Source organism: Engystomops pustulosus, unplaced genomic scaffold (assembly GCF_040894005.1).
Source record: "Engystomops pustulosus unplaced genomic scaffold, aEngPut4.maternal MAT_SCAFFOLD_292, whole genome shotgun sequence".
Lineage (NCBI taxonomy): Eukaryota > Metazoa > Chordata > Amphibia > Anura > Leptodactylidae > Engystomops > Engystomops pustulosus.
The window spans coordinates 61744-78493 of record NW_027285171.1 but is presented as its reverse complement, the minus strand read 5'-3'; the positions used below and the strand labels follow the sequence as shown (position 1 = coordinate 78493).

The 16750-nt window shown below is 42.8% G+C and overlaps 1 protein-coding gene across 3 annotated transcripts in view; it reads right to left on the bottom strand.

Moving 5' to 3' along the window:
* LOC140110505 (tropomodulin-3-like) overlaps positions 1-15322 on the bottom strand; it is a 37270-nt gene extending 21948 nt beyond the window's left edge. Inside the window, exons 1-3 of one of the 3 annotated variants that reach the window (XM_072132245.1) lie at positions 15164-15322; positions 8454-8652; positions 4901-5057 (exon numbers count right to left, since the gene is read on the bottom strand). In XM_072132245.1, coding sequence (XP_071988346.1) covers positions 4901-5057; positions 8454-8579 — 283 coding nt within the window. In that variant the 5' untranslated portion in view covers positions 8580-8652; positions 15164-15322. Of the gene's footprint in view, positions 1-4900; positions 5058-8453; positions 8653-9827; positions 9964-14904; positions 14929-15163 lie in introns of those variants that run through there. The other 2 variants (XM_072132247.1, XM_072132246.1) reach the window with 2 other exon arrangements.
* Positions 15323-16750: the final 1428 nt, after the last annotated feature.

Sequence of the window (16750 nt, the reverse complement as noted above, 5' to 3'; positions counted from 1 at the left end):
GCAGATTTTTACGGACGCGGCAATACCAAATATGCAGGTTTTTTTTGTGTTTTTATGTTTTTTATACTTTATTAAGTTTTTTTTATGGGAAAGTGACATTTTAAGGGCTTATATTTTATGTATTTATTTTTTATTTATTATAATGTGTAGTGTTAAGTGTTTTTACATATTTTTACTTCTACATACTTGAACTTAAACCAGTGATGCTCTGATCACTGGTTTAAGTTCAATACACTGCTCTACAATACTATTTTATTGTAGAGCAGTGTAATCTGTCTGAGCAAGCTTGCGCATGCTCAGACAGTTTACAGTCAGACCCGGAAGGGGTCTGGCTGCCATGGAGACCGAGCAGCTCCGGGGCACATGCCAGTCCTCGGAGCTGCCCAGAAGTGGATCGGATCCCCTGGTAAGCGGCACGGGGGATCCAATCCACAGCGCAAACACCCTTACACGCCGCGGTCATGTTTGACCGCGGCGTGTAAGGGGTTAACACCCGACAGCTGACAGCCGCTGCTTCTGGTACCGGCTCCGTTCGTGAGCCGGTGCCAGAAGCAGGACGTTATAGAACGTCCCCGTGCGCTAAGCATCTAGCCCCGGGGACGTACTATAACGTCCTGGTGCGCCTAGGGGTTAATAGTTTGCGTTTTGTAAACACAAAATGTTAACAGCCATTTCATTACAGAAATCTCTTTTCAGCTGTTGCTGAACCTTACACATGATTTGTCCACTTTCAGCAAATCAGGATAAACATTAGTCGTTGGTCATGCAATGGACACGCAGATGCACGGCTCGTTATATCACAGAGTAATCAGAGCTGCCAGTTATAACAAGCTGTGCACCTGTGTGACATCACATGACCACTGAAAGTAAACAATGAAGCCTCCTATAGAATGACAGCAAGCAGAGATCTAGAAAACTGAGGAATTGATACAGTAAGCATATTGGAAAATTGTGCAACTTTTTATTACACAAACAATATAAAATTATTTCTTGAAAGTGGACCGCCCCAGTAAATATTTCTGTGGCGTTTTAGTTCCACAGGTTGCATCCACACGTGGCGTTCTGACGCACAAGTCTTCATGTTACAATGCGTTTGGCTGCTTTGTACCAGCCAAACGCACAGTAACATGAAAACACGTGCGACGCCATATGTGAATGCACCCTACATCTTTACAGCCACTGTCTCCCATCTGCAGTAATATGAAAAGATTACATTTCATTATTCTGCCACGCAATTTGTCCATAAAACATCAGGAAAAATATTCCATTCATCGTGTGGTTGAATGCAGTTCCAGCAGCAGAATAGACCTGTTGGGAAGCATTGTATTTCTAACCACATCAAAGTGCAGGAAAGCACCAAGCTCCGAATCATGAAGGGGGTATGCATTTCTGGCAGGGAACACTTGGCTCTGCGGTTTGTGTAGTCTTGCTAGAATGAGCAGATCTGTAGTGAACAGCTGTATTATACACTACTACACTGCTGCCCTCAGCTAAACAGGCTGAGCCAATGCACAATACATCTCGTATAGTATAACAGCCACATAAGTAGATACACGCCTGACAATTTCAGGCAAGTGGGCCAACAAGAAAACCGTATGGCAGTAGTCTGAAGGGGCCATGGAGGTAGAAGGATCCGAGAAGATCAGTGCTGGACAAGAGGCCACTGGTTTAGTTCCTCTGGGGTTATACATGTTAAAAGAACGCAAAGCAGAGACACTGGAGAAGAAACACAGAATAAATGTGATATTACATACACAATACTCTCTTCATGTAGTAGCAGGAATCTAACAAGCAAGAACAACTAGTCTATCTATTTATCAGCATCTATTATTTCTACAGGTAAAGACAAGATCAGACAGCACACGGGGGAAGATCTCAGACATGAATCACCATGGCTCAAAATTAAATGAACAGGACAATCATATTTTTATATAAACAGCTATACTGGAGACATTTAATTGAATAAGAGAGTATTTTATCCATGAACCAATGTCGTTAAAGGAAACTTACCATATCGGATCTACCCATTTAGGTAGATCCGATGGCAGGTTCAATTAATGAACGGCATTGGAGCCATTTTTAGGGCTAATCCATGAGTGCCCTCTAGAAATCTTTTATAACCCTAATATGCAAATATGTGAAAGAGGCTACTGGAGCGTGGATTAGCCAGCGTTGAAGCTACACGGCGCGGCTACTCCACGCCCCAGTAGCCTCCTTCACATATTTACATATTAGGATGATAAAAGATTTCTAGAGGGCACTCATTATTGATTAGTTCTAAAAAGCGCTCCTACAATGACATCTTCAAAGCGCAGCTCCTGGTAGCTTCGTGCACTTGTCTGTGCTCTGCATAGACTATTTATGGTGGCTGCGCATACTCGGCCCAGAGCCGGAGCTACTGAGCATGTGCAGAACTCCAGCTTTGGCTCCTGGTAGCTGTATGCTGAAGATGTCATAGTAGGATGATCGAAACAGGCTACTGGGGGCGTGGAGCAGCCGCTCTGGTTAGCTTCAGCTCCGGATTCTCCACGCCCCAGTAGCCTCTTTCACTAATTTGCATATTAGGGCAATTAAACATTTACAAACTTATCTGCCACTGAAACATTAAAAAGTGCTCAAACGCCATTCATTAGTTGCACCAGCCACCGGATCTACCTTAATAGGTAGATCCGAGATGTTAAATGACACAAGAAAATGGCCTATTTATAACCATAAATATAACCGCTAAATCACTAAATGCTTTCCTGGAGCTCAGGCAAGATGGCAGTCTCCATGGAAAGGAAATAGAAGACAATCTACCAACAAAAAGTAAGGGATCAGAAAAGGGATATATTCTGTTATCAGGGGTTATAGAGTCAAAATGAAGATTGCGACACATTACCTTTAAAGGGCACCTACCACCACAAATCTACCTATAAAGGTAGATCGGGTGGTAGGTGCATCAATGGGACGTGAGGATAGCCCTTTTAAGGGCTAATCCTCACGTCCCCTCACTTTTTTGGTAACTTTTATTCCACATATATTTAAATTTACTTATGCGGCTACCGGGGCGTGGAGTAGCCGCATATGAGATTACATGAGGCGGCTACTCCACGCCCCGGTACCCACTTTACCCCTCCTACTCACCCATCTTCGGCGCGCAGCTCCGCATAGCTGCGCGCCCTCGTCCGGCGACCCTGCCGTCTGCGCATGCGCGGTCACTGCTCCGAAACAGGCGCGGGCCTGCTCTTCTGCGCATGCGCAGACGGCAGGGTCGCCGGACGAGGGCGCGCAGCTACGCGGAGCTGCGCGCCGAAGATGGGTGAGTAGGAGGGGTAAAGTGGGTACCGGGGCGTGGAGTAGCCGCCTCATGTAATCTCATATGCGGCTACTCCACGCCCCGGTAGCCGCATAAGTAAATTTAAATATATGTGGAATAAAAGTTACCAAAAAAGTGAGGGGACGTGAGGATTAGCCCTTAAAAGGGCTATCCTCACGTCCCATTGATGCACCTACCACCCAATCTACCTTTATAGGTAGATTTGTGGTGGTAGGTTTCCTTTAACAAACGTAACACAGAAAGCTTTTCTCTCCATATATAACAAAACAGTGGGGAAGAACGCTGAGCAAAGGTTACATCTACACAATAAATACTCTAATAAAACACTCATCCCTACCTTGTAAAACTTTACATTATGCTTTGCATAAAAGGGAACTCTGGATAAAGAGTGCACAATATAACACTAGAGCAGATTTCTATGAGAGTATGCAGCTAGTTTACTATCCAAGTTTCCTAGACATCTCCACTGACATGTCCAACTATGCAACTAAACCTGGAATCTTGGCTAGGAAGACTGCAACATCACTTTGTATTGGTTTATCTCATGGATAATGATGTAGGTAGGTGAATATAACGTAAAATATGTTGTACTACAGGGCGTAGGCAGAAAATTCTTTTAGATTCTATTGTTGACAATAATCGGAGTCTGCAATAAAAAAAAAAAGCCTGATGACCTCTGTGATCCAGTAGGCCATACATGGCATCACATACATGACCCATGTCTCTTATCTTCCACACTAGAAGTTAATGTTTTACAGATCTGTGACACCAGCCATCACGTCACTTTCTGCCCTTGTATAGCTGGCTGCAGTGTAGCCAGTGACGTATCAGGAAAGGTAATCTGTACAGGTAAGGGCATCCCTTCTGAAGGATTCCATGTAAGGAGCTGTAAAGGAAAGGTTTATGGTACCTCTGATATTCGCAACTCTGACTCATGCCATCCACAGTTAATCAGTTACAGAAACAGACTGGCCTAGTTATAGCTTCTGATATCTGCTTTGTGTACAATACTTGCTAGGAAACAGATATGGCATCAGGTATTATGAGCACACTTACAGCTGTAGCATAATATGTGGGTTAAATACTGAATATTTGCCTAGAAGGGAATGATGGTTTCCTCACAAATAAAAGAAAATCTACCATCAAAATGAACCATGATAAACCAGGGTCACTTACTGATAGGTCACTATGACTGTGGCAATCTTCTTATATCTGTTATCCACGGCCTCCTTCCTTCAAAAATCTATTTTGTAACATTATGCTAATGAAGGCTCTGGGGGGGGGGGGTACAGATTCACAGGCTGTTACATTCAGCAGAATATGTCTCATACAGCCCCCTACTCTCTACCTCTGCCTGTATAATCTAGCAGCACCAGGAAGTGCAGGGGAGTGGAGACCTCCTCTGCTTCTTGTAACAGCTTGTGAAGCTACAGCACCGAGGAGCCCTGAAAACAACCCCACAATAAGGATAATTTTAAAGTTGTTTTGAGAAACAAATTACAAAGTTGGTAAAATTTTGTAATCATGTTATATTTGTTAAATTTGATGCATACTAGACCATAAAAACACTCCCAGGTTTACCTTTTTTCTCTCCAGTAAATGGTACATAGTCTTCCCTGTCTTTTTGTGCCAGAGCTTCCTTTTCCAAGAACTCGAGCAGACTCTCCCTGTCAAAAGCTCCTGTGGCTTTCTTTACTGTTTGATCCTTCTGACGGAATCCGGCCGGCAGCAGAGCATTCTGTGATATGGAAATACAAAGAGTAATGCCAGAGTCTATTTACAGGCAATAAACAATGCAGAGATGACAAACACGGGGACAGCTGCAGGATGGCAAGTGCTATTTCTATTAGCATACCTCATAATAAAGAATAATGGTATTTTGTCACAGCATATTGGAAAAGAACTTCCAATTCTTTAAAAATCAGCTTCAAACTAAGAACTTTCCATTACCAATCTTTGGACCTCCTGTGCTTTAAAGGAAACCTACCATTTGTTTTCATGTATTGTTAACCAAACATACCTTAAGAATGCTGTAGCTACACTGATGCAGAAAAACAGCTTGCTTAATCCCTGAACCAAGTGGTTTTGCTCAAAAAACAATTATAAAATTCAGGACCTTGGCATAGCTGGGTGCCATACATAAACACATTATGGGACTTTCAGTTCCGGCTCCTGCATGTGAAGTCAGGGGACAGCAGAGCTCCGCAGCACAGAGCCCGTGAGCCGTCACCCCGTGGCCCACACGCCATAAAATGGCAGGAAAATTGGGTTTACCATGTCTGGTACGCAGCTCGATGATATATAACAGGCGGCTGGGGCATAGCAACGCCACAAACAAAGCGGGACCAGAGAAGCAGGGAAGATCTGCATGGCCAAGATGGCACCGCCACGCCGGGCAGCAGAGCCGCGAGGAGATCAAACAGAGGAGGACGGTGGAGAGTTGGACGCGAGCACTACTTCCAACCAGCAGCCACATATTAATTAGAAGCGTCTGGCTAAAGAAGTGGTGTGCAGAATGGGCCACACACTGCAAGAGGCGGTATCATCGTCCATAGTAGAGTCCCTGAGAACCTTGCAAAATGATATCAAAACCAATGCAAACAGAATAGAGGAAGCGGAGCAGCGTATATCCTCTATGGTGGATAACACGGCCAGAGTAATGGCCAGAGTAAAATCGCTAGCAGTGGATAATAGAAAAATCCCTGAAAAACTAGATGACCTGGAAAATAGGTCAAGACGCAGTAACCTGTGACTAGTGGGGCTGCCCGAGACCATAATGGGACTGGAGCTGCATAAGGTGTTCTCTGACACATTGCCAAGGCTGCTGGACATAGATGGACACCACCGAGACCAGTGCGCTCCCCATCTACGCAGTCATCAGGGGTTGGTGAGCGCCCCAGGCAGGCCATTGCGAAGTAGTTAAGCTATGCAGAAAAGGAACAGATCCTGAGGGTGTACAGGAGAAGAAAAGACCAGCTCGAAATATTATTATTTACTGATTACGCAGCGGAATTGACCAGAAAAAGGCGAGCATTTAGTGGACTATGCACGGAACTGTTCAAATGTAAATGGAGATTTCAGCTCATATATCCGTCGCTACCAAAACTTACACAACCGGATGGGTCCACTCGTACTTTTGAAGATCCGAAAGAGGCAGAGGAGACGATAAAGGGGCTACAAGCCTGGAGAGATTCAGAAACCTCAACGACTCAGAACAGAAGAATAAACACATTACTTCCACATACACTGGAGCTGCCTGAACTGTCCAGGCAAGACTAATCAACCTGAGCTGGAGGACTCATACACAGTAGCTGGGGGAGGGTGCAGAGACTGATTACTTCTGATGTCAGGGACAACACAGTGATGACGTATTCTCGGCTTAGACTGGTCAGGACAAGACTGGAGCAGTGAGAATAAGCAACAGAGCGGCCACAGGAGCGACAGAGCCTCATTATCATAATTGTTTATATGTTTTTCAGCAAAACCACTCAGTTCAGGGATTAAACAAAATATGTTTCTGCATCAGTGTAGCTACAGAATTCTCAAGGTATGTTTGGTTCATACTGCATAAAAACAAATAGTAGATTTTCTTTGAAGGTTGCTTATTATTCTCTCATACACTAAGGGATAACAATCTGATTGGGGAGGGCCTGAGTGTTAGGACATACTCCAATTGAGAGAAAGGGGGTCCCATTCTCACTAATCAATAGAGCGGCAGAACAAGCATATGTCCTGTTGATGTTGGGGCGTCACAAATTTCTGAGCACAAAGCTTTGCTATCTGCAGGCTATCTTGCATAGACACTGAATGACAGTGTTCAACATTTTTCAATGCCATCTTGGTATTATATGGAGTGGCAGGATGAATGCCGGGCATGCCTCTATCGATTTATGGAAACAGGGCCCCCAATTGATAGGGCCCCCAACGTCAGATCCCCAGCTATCAGATTGTAATCAACAATAAAACTAGAACCCCCTTTAAAATAAGTGATTCATATGATTATGTGACTTGTATAGTCTTATGGAATATCCAGTATATCACACACATATGTATAGTATATGCAAAGCAAAGTTTATAAATGCAAAACTAGTACAATGAATAACCCCCATAGTGGAGCTTCACTTATTAAAATATTCTTCATGTCAATTTGGTGCTTGGCTCCCCACCACTTTGGCAGAAAAGGTTTAAGAACAAGCCCTTGGGAAAGATTACAATGTTCTACAGGAAATGCAGAACAGAAGCCAAACTGATGCTGTTTCACATGCAGGAGCGTTCGAGACTGAACCAAACATCTCAAAGAAACGGACAAGACAGACCCAACATTGTGTGTCCTTGTGGGGGGACGGCTGGATTTATTAAACTGGATACTACATTCTTGTATATTAGTAAACTACTGTGAGAAAAAGTACAAGAGCCAAAACTGAATATTAACACATGCTATGTATAACTTTATGAGCGGCCTGTAAATGTAACAAGCCTCAACCTCTACATAAATATGAAGCCTGGAAAAAAGGGAGAGGTGAGGAAAATATTTTCACAACTGTGCTTGCGGAGGCTGGAGAATGTGCTCACCTATTATGAGCAGAAAGCATAAGAAAAGTTTTATTCCTTGTTATTTTGTGGATACCAGAGAAATGAATACAGGCAGTCCCCGGGTTACATACAAGATAGGGACTGTAGGTTTGTTCTTAAGTTGAATTTGTATGTAAGTCGAAACTGTATATTTTATCATTGTAGTTCCCGACAATTTTTTTTTTTGCCCCAGTGGCAATTGGAATTTCCAATTTTTTTGCTGTAATAGGACCAAGAATTATCAATAAAGCTTCATTGCAGACAATTTTAAGCTGATTATTGCAATCTGGGACTATTTTAAAGCATCCAGAGAGCTTCACCAGAGGTCACAGTGGGCAGAGCGGTCCGTCTGTAACTATGGGTTGTCTGTAAGTCGGGTGTCCTTAAGTAGGGGACCGCCTGTAATGGTAATTCAGAAGAAAGAGTCCTGCGCTTGGACTAGGTCCACATACATACAACCCCTTTATTACAGACACAATCCTTCTCCCGCATGTGCCTTGGTTTCTGAAGGTGATACGGTATACATGCTAAATACAGATCTGTGCATAGGTCATCCACTTACCTCTGGATCAAGCTCTTCCAGGACATTCTCCAGTTGTTTAAGATCAGCTTCCGAGAGGTTTCCAAGGAGTTCATCATCATCCATATCCCTGTACTTGTCAAAGTCTTTCCGAAAAGCAGTAGTCATTGTTTCAGCTATTTGTTGGGTGTCTACAACACCCGACAGCTATCGCACTTCTTGTACAATTATTGCTGTAACTCTAGAAAATACAAAAAATAAATATAAGTTCATTGTTTTAACTTGCACAGAGGTGCTCTAAGTGTATAGGGAAAGCAGCCCATCACATCCGCTTTATCTTGAGGTCTAAGCATCATATATTAGCAAGAATACAGGCGGTCCCCTACTTAAGAACAACCGATTTACAGACAACCCCTAGTTACAAACGGACCTCAGGATTTCGGTAATTTACTGTACCTTAGCCCTAGGCTACAATAATCAACTGTAACAGTTATCAAATGTGTCTGTAATTAAGGTGTAATGTTAATCCTAGTTCTTCTGACAACCCAACATTTTTAAAATCCAATAGTCATACAGACCCCAAAAATTTTGCCTAGAGCTACAATTATAAAGTATACAGTTCCCACTTAAGAACAAACCTACAGAACCTATCTTGTATGTAACCCAGGGACTGCCTGTACTTTAAATATTTATATTGTCACTTTTCTTTTTCAAGAGAATCAACCAAACTTTTATGCAGTAAACCACATTTACCAGGTAAAGTTCAGCAATGGAAGTTCAACCCTTGGGTCTATGAAACGTAAAACGTTAAAGACATTTCTTATTATTTATCTACGGATGTCATACAATGACGGAAGATTGTTTATCAATATAAGAAACTTGTTCTGCTTATCTGTAGGAAGTAGACAGGAAGAAACAAAGCCTAATGGCAGCTTGATTAGACTCTTACAGTACATTCTACTTTCTGCTGAGGAATTTACCTTGTACTTTGAATATAACAGGATGTAGTTTTATGCAATATGGAAATTAGATACAATTAAAGGACATTTACCAACAGGATGAAGGATTGTAAACCAAGCACATTGACATTCTGGTGTGTGCCCCATTTGGAAGGATCCACTCTCCTTCAAGCTTTTTATACTCTAGTTTTATAAAAAAAATGAGGCTTCAAAATTTATGCAAATGAGCCTGAGGAGCTTAAGGGCCCATTAACACCAATGAAGCCCAACACCCCTTTGGCTCATTTGCATAAAATAAAGTGTGCCTGGTTTACAATCTATCATCCTGGAGGTATATGTCCTTTAACTACATAAATGAGAACATTACATGAAAAGTAACAAAAAAAAAATTACAAAAATACACAAATCTACAAGATTTAGAGAACTTTGAGGTGATGATTGTATGTCTAGCACTTACCCCAGGAAATGCCAACCTAATGTGTAGACTCCCTGCATTACCCAGACTACAATACTGTACAGTAATTTGCAGACTACGTGCAGACCCATAGTTGTATCATTTCCATGAAACCGCCGTATTGTAAGACCACAAGATATACCAAGTTTTCAGCAGGAGGAGGCTGCAAATATGGACCCTGGTCACTGCCAAGTTTCTTTCTACAGACTTAACAACACTGTTCAGTATTAAAATAAGTCAAGGTTATGAGGTCTGATAAATAACTGAAGCCAGGAGGGTGAGGGAGCGTTTCCTGCCCACTGAAAGCCTGAACATTACATAGCATCAGCACAATATCAAGTAAGAAAAGCCCTTCCTGCAGCTACAACAACAAGTACTGGAGCCAAAGGCTGGAATTGTGCTGGGGAGCGAAAAGCAGTGGCATATCAATGTATACAAAATGCCTCAGAGAGGCCAGAACTTATATAGGACATTATATTGAAATGGAATTTACCTTTGTTTCCTATTTTGGATACAGACATATGCCAACAGGTATCTATTCAGTAATACTGATGTATTACTTCAAAGACTTTAAACTTAGACTAAGCTAAATTCTTGTTTTTCAAAGCTTATAGTTGTAATGCAATCTGTGCCATTCAGACATGAAATGGGAAAGGCGGTTTGCTAACTCGCATTGTGTCCCAGTTCATCTTCACTGGGAAAAAAAAAAAAAAAATGGTGAAATAGTCAATATATGTATTGAAATGGGACAGGGGTCTGCTTGTCTGCACTTGTAGAGCTGTTCATAGCGTTATCTGGGTGTAATGTTATTGTGGATCCAAGTCAATGATTCTAAGTGTAACAGGTGTGGCATGTACAGTGCTAACAAAAAGAATAAATAAAATCTTGCTCCATACACTTGTCCCACTGTGGTTATGAGAAGCTCGAGTACACTTCTATGTTAGCTGTGCAAAGTCAAACTTTTGTATACAATATTTGATGCCAAAACTGGGAGTAGAATGAGAAAATAAAAAGTTAACGTACCATCCCTCATTTCTAAGGAATTAAATTTTCTTTAAAGAGAACCTTTGAAGCTGTCATATTTAAAAGTAAAAACCCTTTTATACTCACCTCGTTCCTAGTAGGTGCTGCGCATGCAGTGAAGCCAGAGCATTGTTTCAAGTAGCCTCTGCTTTACAACCTACTGACATCCCATAGCCAGTATTTATTGGCTACAAGGCATTAAAAAGTCTAAATTCCTAGCACAGCAAGGAAATTGCAACTTTTTCTCCCCTTTCAAATCCCTCACTGCACTTTGAAAGGCTCAATTCACTATAGTATCCCGAGGCTATATGCCAGGCTTGACTGTACAGAAATTCCCTTTGGGTACAAAATAGCAGAACCACTTTGCAATTCTGTCACATACTGATATAGTGAATATTGACGCATCGTACACACTGGCCCGCATTTATTAAAAAGTGTTTGCGCCATTTTACTGTCTAAATTTGCTCTGAAAAGAACGTGCAAACTGCTTGTACATGTAAAGTGTTTGCGCCAGTTTTGTGTCCAACAAGACAGAATGTTCACCTATAGGAGGGTGTTACTGCTTAGTCACAGTTTGCACCACGTTTATTACTGACGAGCCCCCCCCCCATTCTACAGCATTAACAAAAATGCTCAAGAAAAGATTAATGGAGACCTTGCACACCCTACAGGCAAACTGCACTAGTTTTGATAAATGTGGGCCAATGTGTTCATCACAATGCAAAGCTTGAAAGTCAAGTCCTTAAACCTCTAAGTCATCTATAACGCTCCATATGGTATACATACAGGGGGTGAGGAGTTAGAAAACACTCTTTTACAGATGTTTACATGAAATTTTGTCCCTCTAATGCACAAATCTAAAAGCGTTTATAAAAGTAAATGAGAAGCTAAATATGTATCAGGACTCTCCAGTAGTGTGTATCCCCTATAATGCAGTCTGCTTCTAGCCCTGTAAATCACCAGTGTGATAGAAGATGGAAACAGAAGGGGAGTCCACAAACTGATATTAATCACATTCCAGTCTTCCTCTGTCTGTTCAGAAATATTTCCAGCTGTTCAATGGAAAGTGTTTTCAATTCATTCCAGGAACAAGCACTGGAGCCCTATGACCTCAGGATGAAAAATATGAGGCCGACACATCTGCTGACCATCATATGCTATACATACAGAGGCAGATTATGACTCAGACTGATGAAATCTCCCGTAGAAGTTGTTGGAGATCAGACTGATTCTTAGGAGTAATGAGTTCATACAGTATACTGCACAATACCTATAAGCATATGTAGACTGGTGTTATTACTGGATTAATGATGGACATACAAAGATATATACAACATTCATTAATTAATGGATACTGCCCAGATTAATTTAAAAGACAAATGCCCTTTATTAGAAGTCAAGAAAGCCCAAAATCCACTCAACAACAAGGTTCACGATAAATGCAGGATCTAAGAATTTACTTTCTTGCATTTCCAGTTTACCTCAAACAAAGACCTTTCCATTTTTATGGTCTTTCTAGGCCACATATTATTTTATGTCATAAGCTACACATAAATACACTTGTGTAAAATAAGACTACCATACAATGACAACAACTGAGAAGACATTGTATACAAATGTATCCCTACACATGGTGAATACAAGGTAAACCGGTTTCTCCAGGAAGTCGGAAGGAATTCATGAAGGTCAGTGAGATTATGCATTTTCCCATATATTTATAAATGTCTACATTTAGATTTATTTGCCTCCTTGGATTTGTGTCTCCCCCCAATATAAAGGATCATACCCCGATATAGAAGAACCAGGAGATGAATCTGAGGGTGCGTCTGCAGCTGCATGCCCCAACCAACGGCACAGACCGATATCAACAAACAGCACTGAGAAAATCTTTTATCAAAGAGACTGAAAAATTCCAAAACAGTCGGGTGAGGTCACTTGTTAATTAAGATCTGAAAGGAATAAATGCAGAGAAATTCCTCAGTGACTCGCATATCAGTACACTGCAGACCGGCACATTACTACTATACACACATCCACACTATAGTAACAAATACATCCAGCCATCGGATCATTCCTGCCTGGTCCTACCGCTGCATATTCTATTCTACACTCCTCCACAAGCCAGATTATAAGACAAAATGAGGAATTACAAGGATTAGTCATCCCTTCATGTCTTGTGTCATTAACCATAAACAGTCATTAAATCACGGGATAAAAGCTGAACCAAGATGCGTTTTTTACTACAACTAGGTTGGCGTCTCACAATTTACACCGACCATAAAATGTATATGCATTATCAACATACATAAGATCAGCCTCTCATATATACACCTGGTAGTAAAGGGGATTTCTGTAGTCCACAGCTATAAACATCCTGATAACCAACCAAGCAATATGCAGTCCTATAGATGTATATAACGCAGGGTACATAAGGAAAGGGGGAGCCTTACATGTCCGTTTCAAAGGGCAAATAGACTATAAAGAGATGAGCGGACCCGATGGTCAAGTTCGGCTGCCTAACCCGGACAACGAGTCCCCCTGGCTGGTTGCTAGGGGCCTCAATTTCCGGGACTGGCTATGCTGGGTCAGGCAGCCCTATACTTATCTTGTACAAATCCCATTTCCAGGTTTCCTACCCCAACTCCCCCCCATCCCCCTCCTGTTTTCTCTCTTCTTTTGATTGATACAGTAGCTGGCTAAGTATCATACCAAACTCTGAATTCCCCCTGCGAGGGGTATTTGTTTTGCCCTGACCTATTGTAAGGCAAAACACAATCCTTCAATACAATTTTGTTGAAACTAAAACTAAGATGGAAAAGCCGGCAATTCCCACCCTGTCCCTCTAAGGTTTCAAGTCCAGTAGAATGTAAGCTGTTGTTCCTATTGTTTCTAATAATGTTATTAGTCTCACGTCTTATCTCGCGTATACGTGTAACCCATGGCTAGTAAGCACAGATGCAACATATAATCAACACCCATCACCACATCCCCAATGCATTTTAGTTTTAGCAAAACAACTTCATTTTATTGTGCACTTCTTATGAGCCAATAAACTCCAAGCCCATAAAAAGTACACAAAGTGATGTTAACCTTAGCTATTACCCTGTACAATGCTTCATGATAGATGGCGGCACATTTCTGCTGGTTACTATGGGACCGTCACTGCTTACAATGACCTGCAATAACCTACTACTACTTTCTGCGGTGGCCGGGTGGTTAGGGCAATAGTCTAGAATTTGTTCATTGGCTACAGGAGAATTTTAGAAGTGAAGGTAAAACTCTCTGCATCTAACCAAAGCAATGTGTCATCTCCATCACAAATATGTAGGTAGGGGAGAGATGGATATACATTACAAGATCGAGGTGGAAAAGTCCAGCAATAAACTTTACTCCAACAACAAATTGTAATTGTATGCAAAGCAGTAAGTTTCCTGCAGTAACATCTACAGCAGCCTGGACTGCTCATGTCTGTCATAGAGATAACATTTCAGGAATGACTAGGGAAGCACATTTGTAGGAGCTCCATTATTATGTGATGTCAGCAGGAACCATCCGATACAATCAACCTATGCGGAATAGTGTATATACACCTATGGAGGAGTGACGGGCGGCACATGTCACCTATGGAGGAGTGACGGGCGGCACATGTCACCTATGGAGGAGTGACGGGCGGCACATGTCACCTATGGAGGAGTGACGGGCGGCACATGTCACCTATGGAGGAGTGACGGGCGGCACATGTCACCTATGGAGGAGTGACGGGCGGCACATGTCACCTATGGAGGAGTGACGGGCGGCACATGTCACCTATGGAGGAGTGACGGGCGGCACATGTCACCTATGGAGGAGTGACGGGTGCCACATGTCACCTATGGAGGAGTGACAGGCGGCAAATGTCCCCTATGGAGGAGTGATGGGTGGCACATGTCACCTATGGAGGAGTGATGGGTGGCACATGTCACCTGGCTGCGGGTGGTGATTACACCATATCATGCTTGTGAGATGCATAGAGCAATAGTATAAATCACCGCAGCCCAATCCTATAGCATGTACCTACCTGACCTCCATGGACACATAGTGCACCTGTGGCCTGACATGTGTCCCCCCGCACACTCCTATAGGATGACAGCAGCCCCGGAGCCTTGTGCAGTGCAGGTAAGAGCAGGGCAGTGTCTCCTCCGCAGACTTCCTGATAACTCCATGAGTTGGTTACAAGTTTCTTCTGTCTCCCCCGGTGCAGTGCGCCGCCCTGTGCAATGCGGTACCTGCAGGACATAACAGCCGCCATATGTAGAGCAGCACAAGCATCACCTTACCCCAGTGCTCCGTGCCCAGCACCGCTGCCAGGAAGCCGCCAGCACCCACACACCGACACACACTCACTGAAGCTGCTTCTGCAGCCGCCACAGCGCAGGCGCAGACACTCCCTGAAACCAGGGCGCAAGGGAGCCTGGGAGTTGTAGTGTGGACGAGTCAGCGCTCTGGAATGCTGGCACAGATGTAGATCGGGACTGTAGGTGTGTGATGTAGTCATAACAAAGGTGAAGGCAGGACCCGAGCTCTGCATGTGATGACATTAGGTGTATACACAGGAATTGTGGCTTTTACATGTCACTCATATGTCAGTGCTTCAGTATACGCTAGGACTGCCTCTGTTGATATACCAGAAGGGCTCTGGTAACACCCCTAGGAACCAGTCTGGCTCATTAGCACATAATGTTAACAGTTGATTTAAGAAGGAAAATGGCCATGGGTAACAAATATAATAAGATTCCAACAGTCACAGTGCCTAGATCTATGAGTAATTCCCCCTGGTTTATCATACTTAATTGTGATGGTAGATTTAATTAAACTCCACTATAGATAAAATAAAGTTTAATAAAGTTAACTTTAACGATGTTGTTCCAAAAACTTTTGGTGTATGCCCTTAGAGATATGATAAAAAGAAACAGTGCATACTCCATTCTCCACCCCATTGCTGCCAGATGACTCTGCAGATTTCTCACAAACCAGACACATGAGCGATCTATAATCGGAGTAATGCACAGAAGCGCATAATTAAGCAATTAGACTGAACTATTTATTGGACCTGACGAAGGGGGTAATACATCCCCGAAACGCGTTGTCCCTTGACAATATATATGTGAAATAAATGTCTAATTGTATACATATGTATATGCTTGTTACTACCCTCTTTCTACATGACATGACAAGTAGCCGAAGGTATTCTGGTATTTCTAGACCCTATGTTATTATATGTAGTATCAAGTATCTCACTGGGGAACATCATTCCTCTCCATTGTCTTTCAAACAGCACTTTATATTTGGAGAGCGGTGTAACTATAATCTTTGACCACATCATTGAGGGTGTCTCCATACAGTCCAAAGCATATAAAGTATTATTATTGTGCTATATAAGGCTGGGTTCACATCACATTTTTTTGTATACGCTAAGTGTATACGTTGGGAAAAGACCCAGGGTATACACTTAGCGCATACATTGACAGACAGTAGCTGTTGTTGCCTCCGTCCGACCACTATTCCTCCCGTACCCCCAAAAAATGCGGGATGGAAAGACACAGCACACTACGTCTTTTCATCCTGCAGCCTCCCCCTGAGGGACGCACTCAGCGGAAGTGATGGGCATCTATGGGGAGCAGATGCAGCGTATTGCATCTCTCCCCACAGCCTTTTTGAGCGCTTACGTCACTCCTTATTAGGACAGTGACATCACTGGGGGAACACCCCGTTCAGCTGCCGATGTACACTCCTCCTCCCTCATTCAGGGGGGAGGGTCCCTGGGCGGAGGGGGGGGGATCCCCGGTTTATGTATCCCACTGTGTAGGCATACAGAGGAATACGTCTGTGCCATACGTTTTTAGGCTGCATTCACACTACCGCAA